Raw genomic sequence first — 14,716 nt, 5'->3', positions numbered from 1 at the left:
ACGCAAACTACAATAAGATGGAAGATACAATAGGAGCGACACTTGTTCAATAGAGTGAGGGCCAATTCTCCTGTACCTCTTTCTTTCATCTTTGTCATTTGCGTGATTAGTCAACACTCACAAAGTACACTGATTGGCCTGAACAAGGTAATGTTGCACACATTGGTGTAGCCGTGCATAGAACACTCCCCCCCCCCCCGTCCCCCATCCATAATATTGAAGCAGTTAAAGCTAGAGACAAAAAGTCCACCACCTGCAAAAAAAAAACAACAGCACAGTTGTTTAGCCATAACCACCATGTCAGCAGGCCATCAGGTCCCTTAAAAACGAACATTGACGTGATGTATTTTTAGCAGGCACGTTTTATTTAATTACTGTAGCGAATGTTCCTCTTCGTGTGTCCTTAAGAGTGCGTAATGGAAATTAGGAAGAAGACACCGACCATAAAGAAAAATGCGGAAGAAGGACATTTCGGTGACCTTGACGCAGCCTTGCTCACAATGACGGGAGCCTTGTGGACTAAATTACGAACAAAGCTCTCATCAGAGAGCCGAAACGCATTCTCTAGTTCTCTCTCTTTCTTTCTCCGTTTTTTTTGTGAATCCCCTTCTTTTAATTTATGTACCTTCACCAACAGACGTGCTTTGGTCAAAGTCTTGAATTTGTAGGTAGTTAGAAAACAGCATTGGTGAAATATTCTCAGCCGTGGTCTTGTTCCAAGGACTGCAAGCTAAGTACAAATGTATTGCCGCAACGTGAAGACAGAAGTAGTAATTAACAGGTTGAGAAAGTAGCAGCAGGTGAGTATTTTTATTTGCGGCGTGCCAGAGCGTTCCTCTTCTTTCTTGTGATTGCTTGCTGCTTAAAAGCGTGCAGATGCATGTCTTTACCGAAATGAAAGTGCTGATAAAATAACCCCTGCGTGACCTTGAATGTGCAGTCCCTAAAGACCCATAGAGCTAATCAAAAAGCATCAGCTTAGCTTTTTTACCGAAATTATACATTAGGTCGGTGAAAGTGCACCAAACATTGGTCCTGAATATTACAAATGCGCGTTCTGACTAGTAGCTCGTGCTGGCCGCACTGCACCGTCACAAAGTTCACTGCGATTCAGATGCAATGTTAAAGAACGAGTAGATTTCGGTGCTCGTTAAAGAACCGCAGGTGGTCGAAATTTCCGGAGCCTTCCACTACGGCGTCTCTCATAATCATATGGTGGTTTTGGGACGTTAAACCCCACAAATCAATCAAAGAACGAGTATAACGCAAAAGATCGCTGCCGCAAAAAAAAAAAAAAGCGCCCGCGCTATCAGCAGAGGGCCGGAGCTGGCGTTAAACCGCATCTAGCCGGTCTGAAAGCGCGCCGATGGCAGGAAGTCTCGTAGCCTAGTTGACTGCCAGGGATTGCTGTGCCCATTGGCGCACAGCGCGGGAAAGGGGTCGACATCGTATTACATGTCACTGCGTGCGCTGGCGAAAAACCCTCCCGTGTGTTTGCGTGTGGTTTGCGTGGCTTCTCGTTCGGTAGAGTTTATTAGTCGGTGTTTAGTTTGAAATGTGCCTGCGCTCTGTGCTCCACCAGTGTGTTCTGTCAGTGCTGATTATTGCGAAGGTGCACCATCCTGAAGACTGGACCTGTGGATTCATATTGTGGAGCACTCGAATTGAAATAGTGAGTACCGCTCTCAAGTTGTTCCGTTCATCGCTTTGTTAACTGCGTGAGCACGAGAATAATGCCTTCAAACAATTTTGTTTCAACTAGTTGATGAGAAATCAAAATTTGCTTACTTAGCGAGAATATTTGTCCGAACTGTTTCACGGGGATGATGGCGAAGTGTGATTGTGGGCAAGTTTTTTTGTTTGTTTGTTTGGGTTGTATGGAGTGCAAAGCAGAGTGAGCGTGCGCCGCTGAGGTTCAGCGAAGAAATTGAACAGATTTTTGCGGTGCCCTTTGTTGGCAGCCATTTTTAACGGGGCCCGCTCGTGCTGCACATATTTTAGTTTACTAATTAATACATGTGTGGGGACGGCGCCTGTTAGCTCTAAGCATCAAGCGTATGTAAGACGCATATGCTTGGGCATGTCAGTAGTTCATTTACTTTCTTTTTTTTTATTGCACAAAAAGACCGAGAACGGAAAACAAGGGCGTGATGTCCATGTCGTTCTTTTCGGTTCTTTTTAGTTTTGTGTGGTATCACTACCGTGATAACTCGAGTTGATACATCGGGTGACAACACAGCATATTGTTTCGCGTTAGGTGCGCCTCGCGAAGTCTGCCTACTTGCTAATACATTCAATCTCGTTATTCGTCTTCACCGGTATTTTTGTTCTCCCGCAACGTAGCGTGACACTACCGACAGCCGTGCCTATGTAGCGGATCGAGCACTGAAGCTGGACTTTTGTTTGAACAGACCTTTAGTCTGTGTGTGTGACCGAATTGCCTACTTGAACAGCGCAAACGCTTGTTTGAACATAACTGCTAACGTTTGACCACATTTTATTCAGATTGTTTCCATCATGTGTAAATTTCAAAATATTCTTGTTATTCAGAGTTTTACTGCCATCGCCTCGCTTTGGCGTTTAACTTCGCTAAGTACTTCAGATGTTAAAGGTATTTTCGCTAGGTGAAGCGTATTATTAGTTTTTTGTTGCACAAAAACACTTTGATGTTATACATACTGCACGGTATCTAAGCATGTGTTGCAGCCAAAATGTAAGACTGGGCAGCATATCTATCTGGGAACACAACACGCACAGCCACTGAACAGCCTACGCTGCATCGGGAAGGAGTTATGCTTTCTCACCCTGACAGCATGATTGAAACAAATGGCCCTAATTTAGCAGTATGCAATTGTCATTGAGTGAAAGTAACAGGGTCACTTTATTCGACATTTCCCAGCCAATTTCGCGGCTATGGCAAATGTGTTTGAAAAAAAAATCGGGCTGATTTAATGCACTGAAAAGAGTGAAGTGCTTGAATATTTTGGAGAGAAAAAGTTTTTGGTCACGTCGTTGCCTTTCAAACATTCCAGACTGTTGTTTGAGTGTTGTTTGTGAAAAAAATATTTTACAAGTACCGCACCTTTTTTTATACCAATTTTGGTACATGTTAAGTAAAGGGGCTTATGTAAGGTGTTTGAAACTCACCTATATAATACAAATTTTCGGCCACATACGTCTGCAAGAATTTCGCCAAGGTGTGTTATGTTTGCATTTTCTCATTGCTATACTGCACTTTGTATGAATATTTGAGCTGTCACTACTTACTTCACAGAAAAGATATTTTGATGAAAAATTATTTTTAGACATCTTAAGCTCTACGAGAAAAGATCCCTCATTTCATAGAATTGTCATTTTTGTCCGTATTGAGACGATATGGGCACCATGTGGTGGTCCAATTAAAAATCACTTTTACCTAAAGTGAAAGCAAATAAACAGTTCTTTGTATGTGACAAGTTTCATCATTACAATTTCCATTTCAAGGAATAAAATATTTTTTGAATTTTCCCACCAACGGCAATGGAGAACATCGAGGAGTCGGCTGCTGTATGACCAAATGATGAATGGGAAACTTGGAACTTCAAAAATCATTTAGGGGCAAAGCTTTTGAGACCGTGGGTCATTCTCTCCTGTGTAGTCGTACTAGTATCATGTAGCCACTTGAGGAGTTGCACAATAAATAGCGTTAGTGGTTTTCACAGCATATACACGGACAAAATAGTGATTCGTGGGGCGAATCGTTCGTCCGTACATTTGTGCTTTCGTCCGTTCGTCTGTGCATCCATCCGTCCGGGCTTCCGTGTGTCGGTCTGTCCGTGAGTCCGTACGTCTTTCTGTTCGTCCATACTGGCGTCAGACTGTCTGTCCATCAGTTTGTGCGTCCGGACGGACGAATGCTACGCCCCACTCATCATTATTCACTCCGTGGATATGCTGTGATTTTTTTCTCAAAACATAAATTGTTATGAGAAAATTTGGCACATGAAAAGAACTGTTTATTTGCTTCGATTGAGGTACAAAGTCTATTTTAATTCAACCACCACATGGTGCAAGTTGCGTCTCATTATAGACAAAACAATTATTTTGTGAAGTTTGCGATTTTTTCTCGTAGAGTTTCAGAGCTTGAGAGGTCTAGAATATTTTTCCTCCAAATATACCTTATGTGGATTAAGCATTCACTCCTCAGATATTCATTCAAAGTGCAGTAATGATATGGAAAAATGCAGATATAACACACTTCGGCTAAATTATTTGAGGCGTATGTGGTCAAAAAATGGTAATAATATTACTGAGCTTCAAACACTTTACGCAAGCCCTTCCCTTAGGTTGTAGACAAAATTTGGCACGGAAGAAGAGATACTTATGAAATAATTTTTTTCACAAACATACAGACGAGATTCCGGGAAGTTCAGGAGGCAGCCACGTGACCAATAAATTATTTGTCTACGAAATATTCTAACAGTTACCTTTTTAATGCAGTAAAATCAGTGCGATTTTTTATTACATTTGAGATGTTCGCCAAAATGGCTGAGACGTCTGACGTGGAATTACCCAACAGCCAATTCTTATATTATATAATCGTGTCAATGTGAGGCAGTTCAAGAACACTAGTATAATTCGCATTTTAATACGTACCTGTACTGTACTTAATTTTACAAGTTACCTGCACTGAATACCTTCTCAATGCGCATACCGTCATGTATGCTCAGTGTCATTGTGCTTTTGTGCAATACAGATAAAATATGTATATGTTGTTGCGCATCGTACTGTATTTCTTTTAATAAACTAATCGAATGATTACTATGGTATATCTGCAGAAATACACATGCAGCTGTGTTGATGCATACTCAAGCATAGCACTTGACATTTACTTAGACTGGTCGTTACATGCAGCTAATGGAACATTATCAACTTGGAGCAGCACCTTTTTATTTGCCTGCGCGAGCAAGCTGAAAGGGTAAAGTTCATATCTACGGCACGAAAGGTATAATGATTCTGCCATAGCGCGCTTTTTATGGCGTTTTTTGCTCAGCATACCTTTTCTAGCATTTCTCACTGCAGTGGAGCCCGATGCCACTGAATATGCTTGCTATGCACTCAATTCATACTTACACATAAGAAAGCATTTAGTTATGCATGGTGCACACTGTATGTTGCACTCTTTGTGAAATTTCAGTCATTGTTCCTTGTGTATTTATTTTAGGTTTCCGGAATTGAATTTTCTGTACAGAAATAACAGCTTCGCCCCACTTCTCTCGAAGGCACCAGTCATCTCAGCAGATGAAGATGATTGTGCAAGCAGCAGTGACGAGTGGTTTTGCAATTAGAAGTATATCAACACTGACATTACTTCATAAATTCAACCTTAATTACGCAAGCTTGTTGAATGCTCTCTTTTTTAATGTCGAAGTTTATACTGCAAGATGTACTAGGTTGTAAATGTGACTCCAGAAACTCGCTCACTCTTTCTACGTGTTTTTTTTTCTTCTATTGTATAGGTGTCAATCAAACGCCATACGTCTCAGTCGTTTTCCCGACTAGCGCAAATGTTTTGAAAGTTGTGGAGATTTATTGTATTGAAAACAATGAATTTTTAGTATAGAGAGAAAGAAACTTGTCCCGTGACATATTTCAAAATTTTGCAGATTGCCATCAGAGTCCTGTTTGTCAGACTTGCAGTTTTTCTATAATAAAGGCAGATGTTAACATATGGAATTGTTTTTTGCTTCGGCGTTATGTTCGGTTGGAGCTTACGCTACACGTTACTGCTTGCACTACTGTGATGTGGTGTGGTGTGGTGGTGGTGGTGTGTGTGTGTGTGTGTGTGTGTGTGTGCGTGTGTGTGTGTGTGTGTAAGTAAGTGCCTTCCGCGTCTTTGTCGTTTACGGCCCAGTCTACGTACACATATATACGCTGGTCTCATGCAGCTCATTCAAGACCATGGCACCTTATTTTATCAGCTGCATGCATGCAGGTATAAGTGCAGTGGGTGACACCAGTATCTTCCTTCTTCCCTGTCAGCCGCAGAGAAGATTCATATATGCTTCTTCCTGAGAACAATTGAGGGTTGGTCCAGTTGGTGATGCATATTTGATGGAATGAAGTGCTGTGAACGGCTCTGCTCAACACACAAATCTAAGCGTCACCTCCTGTGTCTCAGCTTGTGTTGCCAGTTAATTGCGCTTCATTTGATCAAGTATGCTCATCCATATAACTGCCATCGTTTCAAGGGGGTTTTCAGTGTATACCCCACTCGCATGGGTGTAGCTTCATCCAACACCCATAGTTAAGGGGTGTTCATAAACACCTATTAAAATAGGGTGTAACGTTTCTTTACACCATACGGTTTCAGGGTGTTTCTAAACACCTTATTGTTTAGGGTGTTCCTAGACACCCTAAAGGGGTGTTGCCCATGCATGGACAAAACAAATACACCCTTATGGATGTAAAATTTTTTAGAGTATATCTATCTATCTATCTATCTATCTATCTATCTATCTATCTATCTATCTATCTATCTATCTATCTATCTATCTATCTATCTATCTATCTATCTATCTATCTATCTATGATGACTACACGCCACGCTCATGGCAGGCTCGCGGTCACGGGACGTGAATGGATGACGAAGGTATATGACTGGTGTAAACATGATAATCATGAAAGATGTGTCATATAAGAGAATGATTCCTGCCATGCTCATGATAAACTCGTGGCCGTTTGGCTAGCTTCACATGTACCAAATTTGGTATCACTTGACGCGAACCAAATATGAAGGAAAATGACACATTGATACATGATAATCATGATATTCGGATCATGAAAAACATGACTACATGCTACGCTCATAGTGCGCTCACTGTAGTATCGCTATCTTCAAATATAGTAAATTTGGTGCTACGTGATGTTAATGGACGACGAAGGTATATGACTGGTGCAAAAATGATAATCACGAGATGCGTGTCATGTAAGAACAATGCAACATACCATGTAATGATGGCCGTGGCCGTTTGGCTAACTTCAGGTATGCGAAATTCGGTATTACGTGACGTGAATGGACGACGAAGATAGTTCACACGTCCAAGAATGATAATCATTATATGCATGTCATATGTCCACCTGGTAACGTTGCGATGATTTCAAAATGACGTATGAACCTTCTTCATTTGTGCTTCGCATATCATCTATTCCCACTGTGCGCTGGATCTGCCAGTTTTTTTGTGTGTATATCTGATCGGCTTGCATACCACTGTTATCACCTAACACCTGGTGAAGCAAGCCAGGCTGACATCTCCGGGAACTTCTTTAAACATTGCTCTCTCTTAACTGCTGAGAGACAGAAAAAGAAGGCCAATCAAACCGCTAGCACCAAATAGGCAGACACAGCGTGCTCTCTATGACACATATTTGTTGTAACAATAAGATGTCCTTTTTTTTACTGGTCCGTTGATCGCAGATCTGTATGATAAAAATTATAGCATACAAGAGGACGTCGCATGAGGGTCGCTACATATAGACTAGCACGAGTTTTGTTTTTATTATCATTCTTTTTTATTTGTTTACTTATTTCTTATTTCTATTACCCTTAGGGCCAAATGACATCATTACTATACAACTACTGATGCTATCCTCTTCTTTCTGGTCGATAATGCGTAATAAACACATCAAACCAGTCTGCACCCTACAAGGGGTTTTGCCATGCCTATAACTAACACCATTACACCCTAAAAAGGTGTTTTCCCGTATTGAATAATCCGTACCACAAGGTGTTTGCAATGACGTTGCACCTCTATCCCTGAAAGAAAAAAACATGAAAAAATCTACCACTCAGGGAACATGCATTTGGACATCAGCATAGACGATGCATGCACACGCCGAACTGTTCACACAGCCGAGCGTATTGTAAAATACCTCACGAACTAAGCACTCACGCTACATCCTATAAGGTGTTTACATGGTATATATAACCATAGTATTTTACGCCCCGCTGCTCAGTGCCGGTAAGAATAATACTTCTCCGTATAATGGACACTAAACATTCAGAGAATAGGCCTAAATCAATAGGACGATTATAGATGGGCCTGAGGCATATCTTAAAATCAGAACCCGCCTAAGATCCAAGAAATTTTCAATCAGTGTGTTCCATTTAACATTTATTTTGCAGTTGTGGAGGCTCTTAGCGTTTCAGTAACCTAAAACACCTTTACCTCCTAAAAAGCATTTTAGCTAGAACATCCCTATTAAAGGCCGTTTGTGGAGAAAAAATGCACTTCACCCACACTTTTTTTACATTGCAAATTTCGGTTAGACAAAAGCGTGTTCTGCTAGCTTGAAACCCCTTTTCGGGTGCAAAGTGGTTTTCAGTTCACGGCGTTGTTCAGGAATGCAGAAATGGTAGGTAGAATTTGTTAGCGCGATCCTGGTTATGAAGTGTGGCCAAAAAACTGATGTAGCTTGGTGAGACATGTCAAGGACTTGTGTAGAGATTCTTCCCATTTTATAAGACATCCTGCGAATCAGTTGAATGAACTTCATTTTATTGGAAGTAGATCACATTTCAAGTTTTTTAATCATTCGTCATTCGTTTGCAGTTTTTGCACTTATATAATTGACAAGTAATAATATTTTCTATTCTAGTATAGACATAACAACCATAAAGGTAAAGTGCGTCTCGACTGAATAGTCTTTTTCTTCAGAAAAGCAATTCCGAAACGCAAAAAAAGAATGGGCGTATATGTGCATGCTTTGCTGCAAATTTCACCGAAAGATGTCATTCTTATGCTGGTCATACAACATGAGCCCTGGTCTCATCCGCGGTCATTTATGTTTTACCTTGCTTCTGACAGCACCTCCTGTTTGTTGAATTGTCCGCATCTAGCTGGCATTGATTAAATAGAAGAGGCGCTGTGTGCGATATGGATGCCATCTGGCAGTGATTTCGGAAAATATGAGCTTATGCAGAACCCAGGGTCACTGCAAGGGGGCGGCACAATATGGTCGACAGAGGGCTTTTTTGTGTGCATAGCGTTGCATCTTTAGCGCAGCTTAAGAAACAACACAGTATTTAGAATTACGTAGTTGACCAATATTGTTTGCGTATATGAACGCCGCCACTAGTTCAAGATGGCTGGGCGTCCAGAAAGTGCTTAAAAATTGGCCGTAATGCTGAATTGTGTGACAAACAGACAGACAGACAGACAGACAGACAGACAGACAGACAGACAGACAGACAGGCAGACAGACAGGCAGGCAGGCAGGCAGGCAGACAGACAGACAGACAGACAGACAGACAGACAGACAGACAGACAGACAGACAGACAGACAGACAGACAGACAGACAGGCAGGCAGGCAGACAGACAGACAGACAGACAGACAGACAGACAGACAGGCAGGCAGGCCAAGATTTCCGCATTCAAGTATCCCAAGAAAGACTGTCGTCTTCAAAAGTAAAGAACAAACATTCCCGTAGATAACTGCGGGAGGGCAAGTTTTCCACGTCGTAGCATCTGCAATCCTCAAAAGATCTGGAAAGAAAGGTGAGTGGTCTCTTCCTCTCTTCAGAACCTTGTAGCAGTTCAGCAAGAAGGAAAGGACACTGCGAACCCAGTAAACCTATGCTTTTTGTAGAATGGCTCCCCCCTCCCCCGCCACATCAGGACTGTAGTTTGCCGGAGTACTTGCTCAGATTGATTATATCAAATAAGTTGAAGTGAACAGGCAAATTGGATGGTTGAATAAGAGCTTTATTTTTAAATGATGTGTTGAGCACAAATAGTTTGCTTACGCAGGAACATTTAGGAGTGGCAGCGCACAAATCCGGACCTTTCTGTGCCCAGTGTGTGCCAATGGCCGCAGATTGGACAACTTGAGACGAGTCTCTCACTGGTACTTTCTAATGTAGATGCTTATCCATGGAAGAACTTGCCGAATTTGTGGCCGCCATATCCACCATAGCCACCATAACCGCGATAGCCGCCAAAACCAACGACTTTCCTGAATCCACCTCCATAGCCTCCTCTATAGCCTCCTCCATAGCCTCCTCCATAGCCTCCTCCATAGCCTCCGTAGCCTCCGTAGCCTCCGTAGCCGAAACCTTTGACCAGACCGACACCACCATAGCCACCGCCGAAGTGGCCGGAGCCTTTGTAGTAGGGATAGGCACTGACAGCAGCCAAGGCAAAAGCGATGGCAAGGAAGACGAAGAACTGCGACAAGATTATGGACCGGTGAAGACGTACACTTTTTGTATGGCTCGTACAAGCTCTGATGAAGACTCAAAACATATAGAGACTTTATGCAAGTTATGCAATTCGGAGCAAGTTTCATTACAATTCACTGACACTGATAACACGTTCGCAGCAAGATGGCAAGTTGGGCCAGTTGGATTACGTTCATAAGTGAAAATTTTGTTGAAGCGCACAGTCTGTTCTATCCGTCTGTTTTTTAGTGCGCTTCAACGAAATTTTTAAACATCACGTTCGTATCACGTGAACTGATTGAATTGAATCGAGTTTATTTTGCAACAAGGTTGCGAGAGAACTTGGCGAAAAAGCTGCATTAAGCAGCTTGAGAGAAACATGCCACCCCATACACTGAGCAGTTACAGTGGTTGAACAGAAACATGCCATAATCATTATCCATCAGCAAAACAGGAAATAACATGGTAAGAATGAATGATTAAACATGGTTAGTGCGGGAAAATTTGAAAAATAAAGAATAAAATTAACGCAGTGATGTAGGTAACCATATTCAAGCAAGAAAAAAAAGCTGGGAAAAACCGGCTGGTGCCTCCTTATCCAAGAGGACATGGCCAAAGTGGTGGACAGCTGGTCTATCCAACGTAACCTTCGCGTTGTTGGCTTAGCTTTATTTGGCGAGGGGTTGCTGCTGTAACAGCAACAGAACCAGCCCCACCACCACCACCACGAATAATAATAATAATAATAATAATAATAATAATAATAATAATAATAATAATAAAATGTATTGGGGTTACTACTGCTAATGTGTGCTGACAACACTTTTTTATGTGTCAACATTATAATTTCATTACTCGTTCACATATTGCTAAACTTAAGTTAGTTTCGTTCTACGTAGGTATAGAAAGCATGCGCACGATCAGTTTTGTTCTGGGATATTATTTCATATGCTAGATAAGCATGTTGCTGTGCTCGTCGGAAATGAAGCTCTCGAGGGGCTCAGGAATGGTCTCACGGAAAAGCAGTTCACATGGTCGCATCTCAAAGCACATCTGAACTTCTTGTTGCTACTACATCGGTTCACGCCTGCTCAGCAACAATAATGATAGACGAAACCTTAAGAAGTAAAAGAAATGTGTGGCTTTTGTGGTAGAAGCTTCATCTCGCGAGAAGCTTTCGGCAAAAAGCAGTGATGTCAAAGCCCCCGTCCAAATGAACTGCCTTATCTTCATGCCCTTTCAAGAGCTAAATGCCAAAAAAAAAAACAAGAGAGAAGAAAAGGGCGGGATACTGGGACAAGTGAAGAACACGAAGCGTTGCTCTTCACTCTCAGACTTGTGTACATTTACACAGACTACCGAAGTGCAATAAATACCAGTCTCTACCCTTAACAGCTATATAAACTTACTGGCAAACAATCAGCACACACACACAAAAGAAAACATCACGGACGCACCAGCACAAAAGGCCCGTTACACATCCGACATGATACAAGTAAAGTTTAAGACAAGCCACATTCATCATGCATTTATCGCGCAGAGACAGATCGGTTAACCTTAATACGGAAAAACCCTAATCGTCACTTGAAAAAAAAAAAAAATGTTTGCGTTGGAGCAAGACGCAACATATAGGAACACTGGAGCGGCACAGAATCACTGCCGCGCCGGTTTTTGGTGTTTATTTGTGCCTGCTCCTCGCAGAGTGCAACTGATCGACTCACCATAGCCTTCATGTTGCTCGCTCTGATAGCTGGCATGAGAGCAAATGTCGTGACATGAGCTAAAGTGCGTCAATTGGTTGCTTTTATAGCGAAACGAAGAGCGCCTATCAAGCGGGAAGAGGCGAGGCGAGATCTATGTGAGGGAGAGGACAGCGCGCTCGACAGTAGGGGTCTCCTTGCCGCGTCTAAATTATGCTAGCTGCTCAAAAAAAAAAAGAAGAAAAATGAAGCACGTAGAAAATGATTTTTTTCTTTTTCAAGGACCAGCGAAGCCGCAGGAGAGCTGCACATTGCGAGTGCCGCATTTGATGGCAGTCCAAGGTCCCCCGCAGAGGAAGATACGGAAGCACGCGCACACGGTTAGCAATCATTTCCATCTCCTATAGGTGCCCGTGTTTGGTAGCGGAGGACATTCTCGGCTTTCGCGCGCCCGTGTCGCCGAGCTTTCACCTTTGCCTCACCGTTGTGACCAGTGGCGGCAATGATCCAGGTGCAACAAACCGACAGAAGCAAGATAATCTCAAAATCTGTATGCAAATCAAACGCGTGCAAGAATGACTGTGGGATTCGAACTTACAAACAGATCCGGAGATCAGCCCCGGCGACCAAGATAAAAAGTTTTACCCACTGGTCTTGCATCATGGCAACGTGAGGCATAGCGCAGACGAAAAGAGGCCTGGGAATTACAAGTGTGAAGGCGTAAACTCTCAATGCAGTGTTGCAGAGTTACCAACAATTTAGCGGCCAGGGAGTGAAAAAAGAAGGCAAAAAATATATGCACCAGTAAAATTATTTCGATAAGCAGCGGGAAAAAGTAGTAAAATTAATTGAGCATCGTTCATTGATAGTGTCAGACAAGTAAGTGTTTTCTAGTTCAAGAATACAAAGTGGAAATTTCGCCCAGTCATTCATTCTGGGGAGCTAAAAATTAAATCAAAGTAAGGAAAAAGATTACAGTAATATATATATATATATATATATATATATATATATATATATATATATATATATATATATATATATATTTCCTAGTGTTCTGTACGTCTCCCTACATTGTCGTGTCTCGCTTTTTGCTGGGATTTTAAGTAACATGAACCAACCCACTCAAATATCGACTTTTGTGAATGACTTTTTTTTTCACGTATTTAGCAAAATTCAGTTGCATAACTTCTTACTCAATAAGTGCTAATTTTGCGTGGCTGCTCAGAAGATACAAAAGGCTGTAAGAACCAGGTTCAGTGCCGTCAATAACCATACCCTGTCGTCAGCCGATGATATCGGCGCCGTTCGAGCCTTCGGCGGTTCATTGGCGCGCTGACCCAGTTAAGGCCCCTCCCGTGTTTACTGACACCCAAAGCGTTAAATGAGCGCCTCGGGTATCACCCTGGCGTCTGATGGGGCTGCGAATTCGCACATATCAACCCAAGAGTGGAAGATAGTCGGTAAAAGGTTACTATCAGTTTCGTGAATAATGGATGCTTGTGGCACCCGTCCAAGTACAGATCTAATAAATGACTACATTTATTATTTATTACTAATGCATGTCTCATTCTTCATGAGTAAGGAAAGACTCTGTTTTGCTCAGTAAGTGTACCTTACCTGAAAACTGAGAGCTCGAGGTAGCTACAAAGCACAACCCTTGAATTCCCTTTACTATGCATCAGGGGATCTCTTTTTGTTAGTTCACACGGGCGAAGGAATACTGAACTAGAAATATTCGAGCTCCTCGCAAGGAAAGTGAAATGAAAACAAGGCAGAAAGAAAAAAAATACTGCATCTGAAAATACAGCATTTGAAAGAGAGTTGAGGAAGTAGGCAATTTGGAGGTTTGAGAAATGTTGGTGGTCAGGAGAAGTATGTGAAGTCATTTGACATAGCACAAGCGTGATCCAGACGCTTTTCTTCTCTAAGATGGGTGGCGCTCAAACCTTTTTTCGCTAGTGAAAACGTACATAATCTATGAGGGCGTCCAGACTTGCCATGCGACAGTGGCTGTAGCGCGAAGCTGTTGCGGACCACTACCACATCCCCTGAAACCTGCCTGCTATTGTGGTCTAGTGGTTATAACAGGGAGAGAACATTGCGCAAAATTACGACACACCACACGAAGAAGGCACAACAACGCTGCGGTGGTGCCTTCTTCGTCACGTGTTCTATGAGAATTGTGCGTGGTATCTTCCCTGTTTTAAGCACGAACCAACAAGCCCAAGCCTCAACCCAAATGGTTATGGGCTCAACTGCGGGCCCGATTTCGATGGGCGAAGTGTTATATAAAGGCTCGTGTGTACTAAGATCTAAGTGCACGTTAAAGAACCCCAGGGGCCGATATTTCCGAAGCCCTTCACTACTGCGTCTCTTATAATCATATCGTGGTAATAAGACAAATTATCTCAACAATTATTACTATACTACATCCTTTGAGTGGCGTATGCGATTCGTTATTGCATTTAAGTTGTGGAAGTGACAGTCCCTTTGAAGCCACCGGGGTGGCTTAGAAGCGTGGTGGCTTCCCCGTGGTGACAACTCAAGCTACATTCTTGGAAAAAAAAATCTAAAAGCGTTTTGTACCATATGGTTCGTTGCTTGATGTCGTTGTATAAAATGCAAGTCCAACGCGGTTCCTGACAAACTATATCAACCAGTCCATCATTTCGGGCTTCACAATGTCAACATTATTAACGCCGGCTTTAATCACTGGTATTTATGTGGGCTAGTTTTTCATTATATAAAAGCCTGGTGGCGTCAATTGCTACTTTGCAAGCTGTGGCAGCTTGCGCAACAGTAATATTGTTACGG

At 42.2% G+C, this 14,716-nt stretch overlaps 1 protein-coding gene and 1 long non-coding RNA gene across 2 annotated transcripts; one reads left to right on the top strand and one right to left on the bottom strand.

The window, feature by feature from the left end:
* Positions 1–1,428: 1,428 nt before the first annotated feature.
* Positions 1,429–5,710, top strand: LOC142775910 (uncharacterized). Its single transcript, XR_012887146.1, has 2 exons — positions 1,429–1,672; positions 5,204–5,710. It is a non-coding gene; the product is annotated as an uncharacterized LOC142775910 (long non-coding RNA).
* Positions 5,711–9,723: 4,013 nt separating this feature from the next.
* Positions 9,724–12,058, bottom strand: LOC119175574 (uncharacterized). Its single transcript, XM_037426477.2, has 2 exons — positions 11,921–12,058; positions 9,724–10,206 (listed from the first exon to the last, which is right to left on the bottom strand). Exons 1-2 carry the CDS (start codon positions 11,954–11,956, stop codon positions 9,907–9,909), a joined length of 336 nt encoding a protein of 111 aa, XP_037282374.1. The 5' UTR covers positions 11,957–12,058; the 3' UTR covers positions 9,724–9,906.
* Positions 12,059–14,716: the final 2,658 nt, after the last annotated feature.

This window comes from Rhipicephalus microplus, chromosome X, assembly GCF_043290135.1.
Source record: "Rhipicephalus microplus isolate Deutch F79 chromosome X, USDA_Rmic, whole genome shotgun sequence".
Lineage (NCBI taxonomy): Eukaryota > Metazoa > Arthropoda > Arachnida > Ixodida > Ixodidae > Rhipicephalus > Rhipicephalus microplus.
This window is presented reverse-complemented; position numbering and strand designations above follow the sequence as displayed.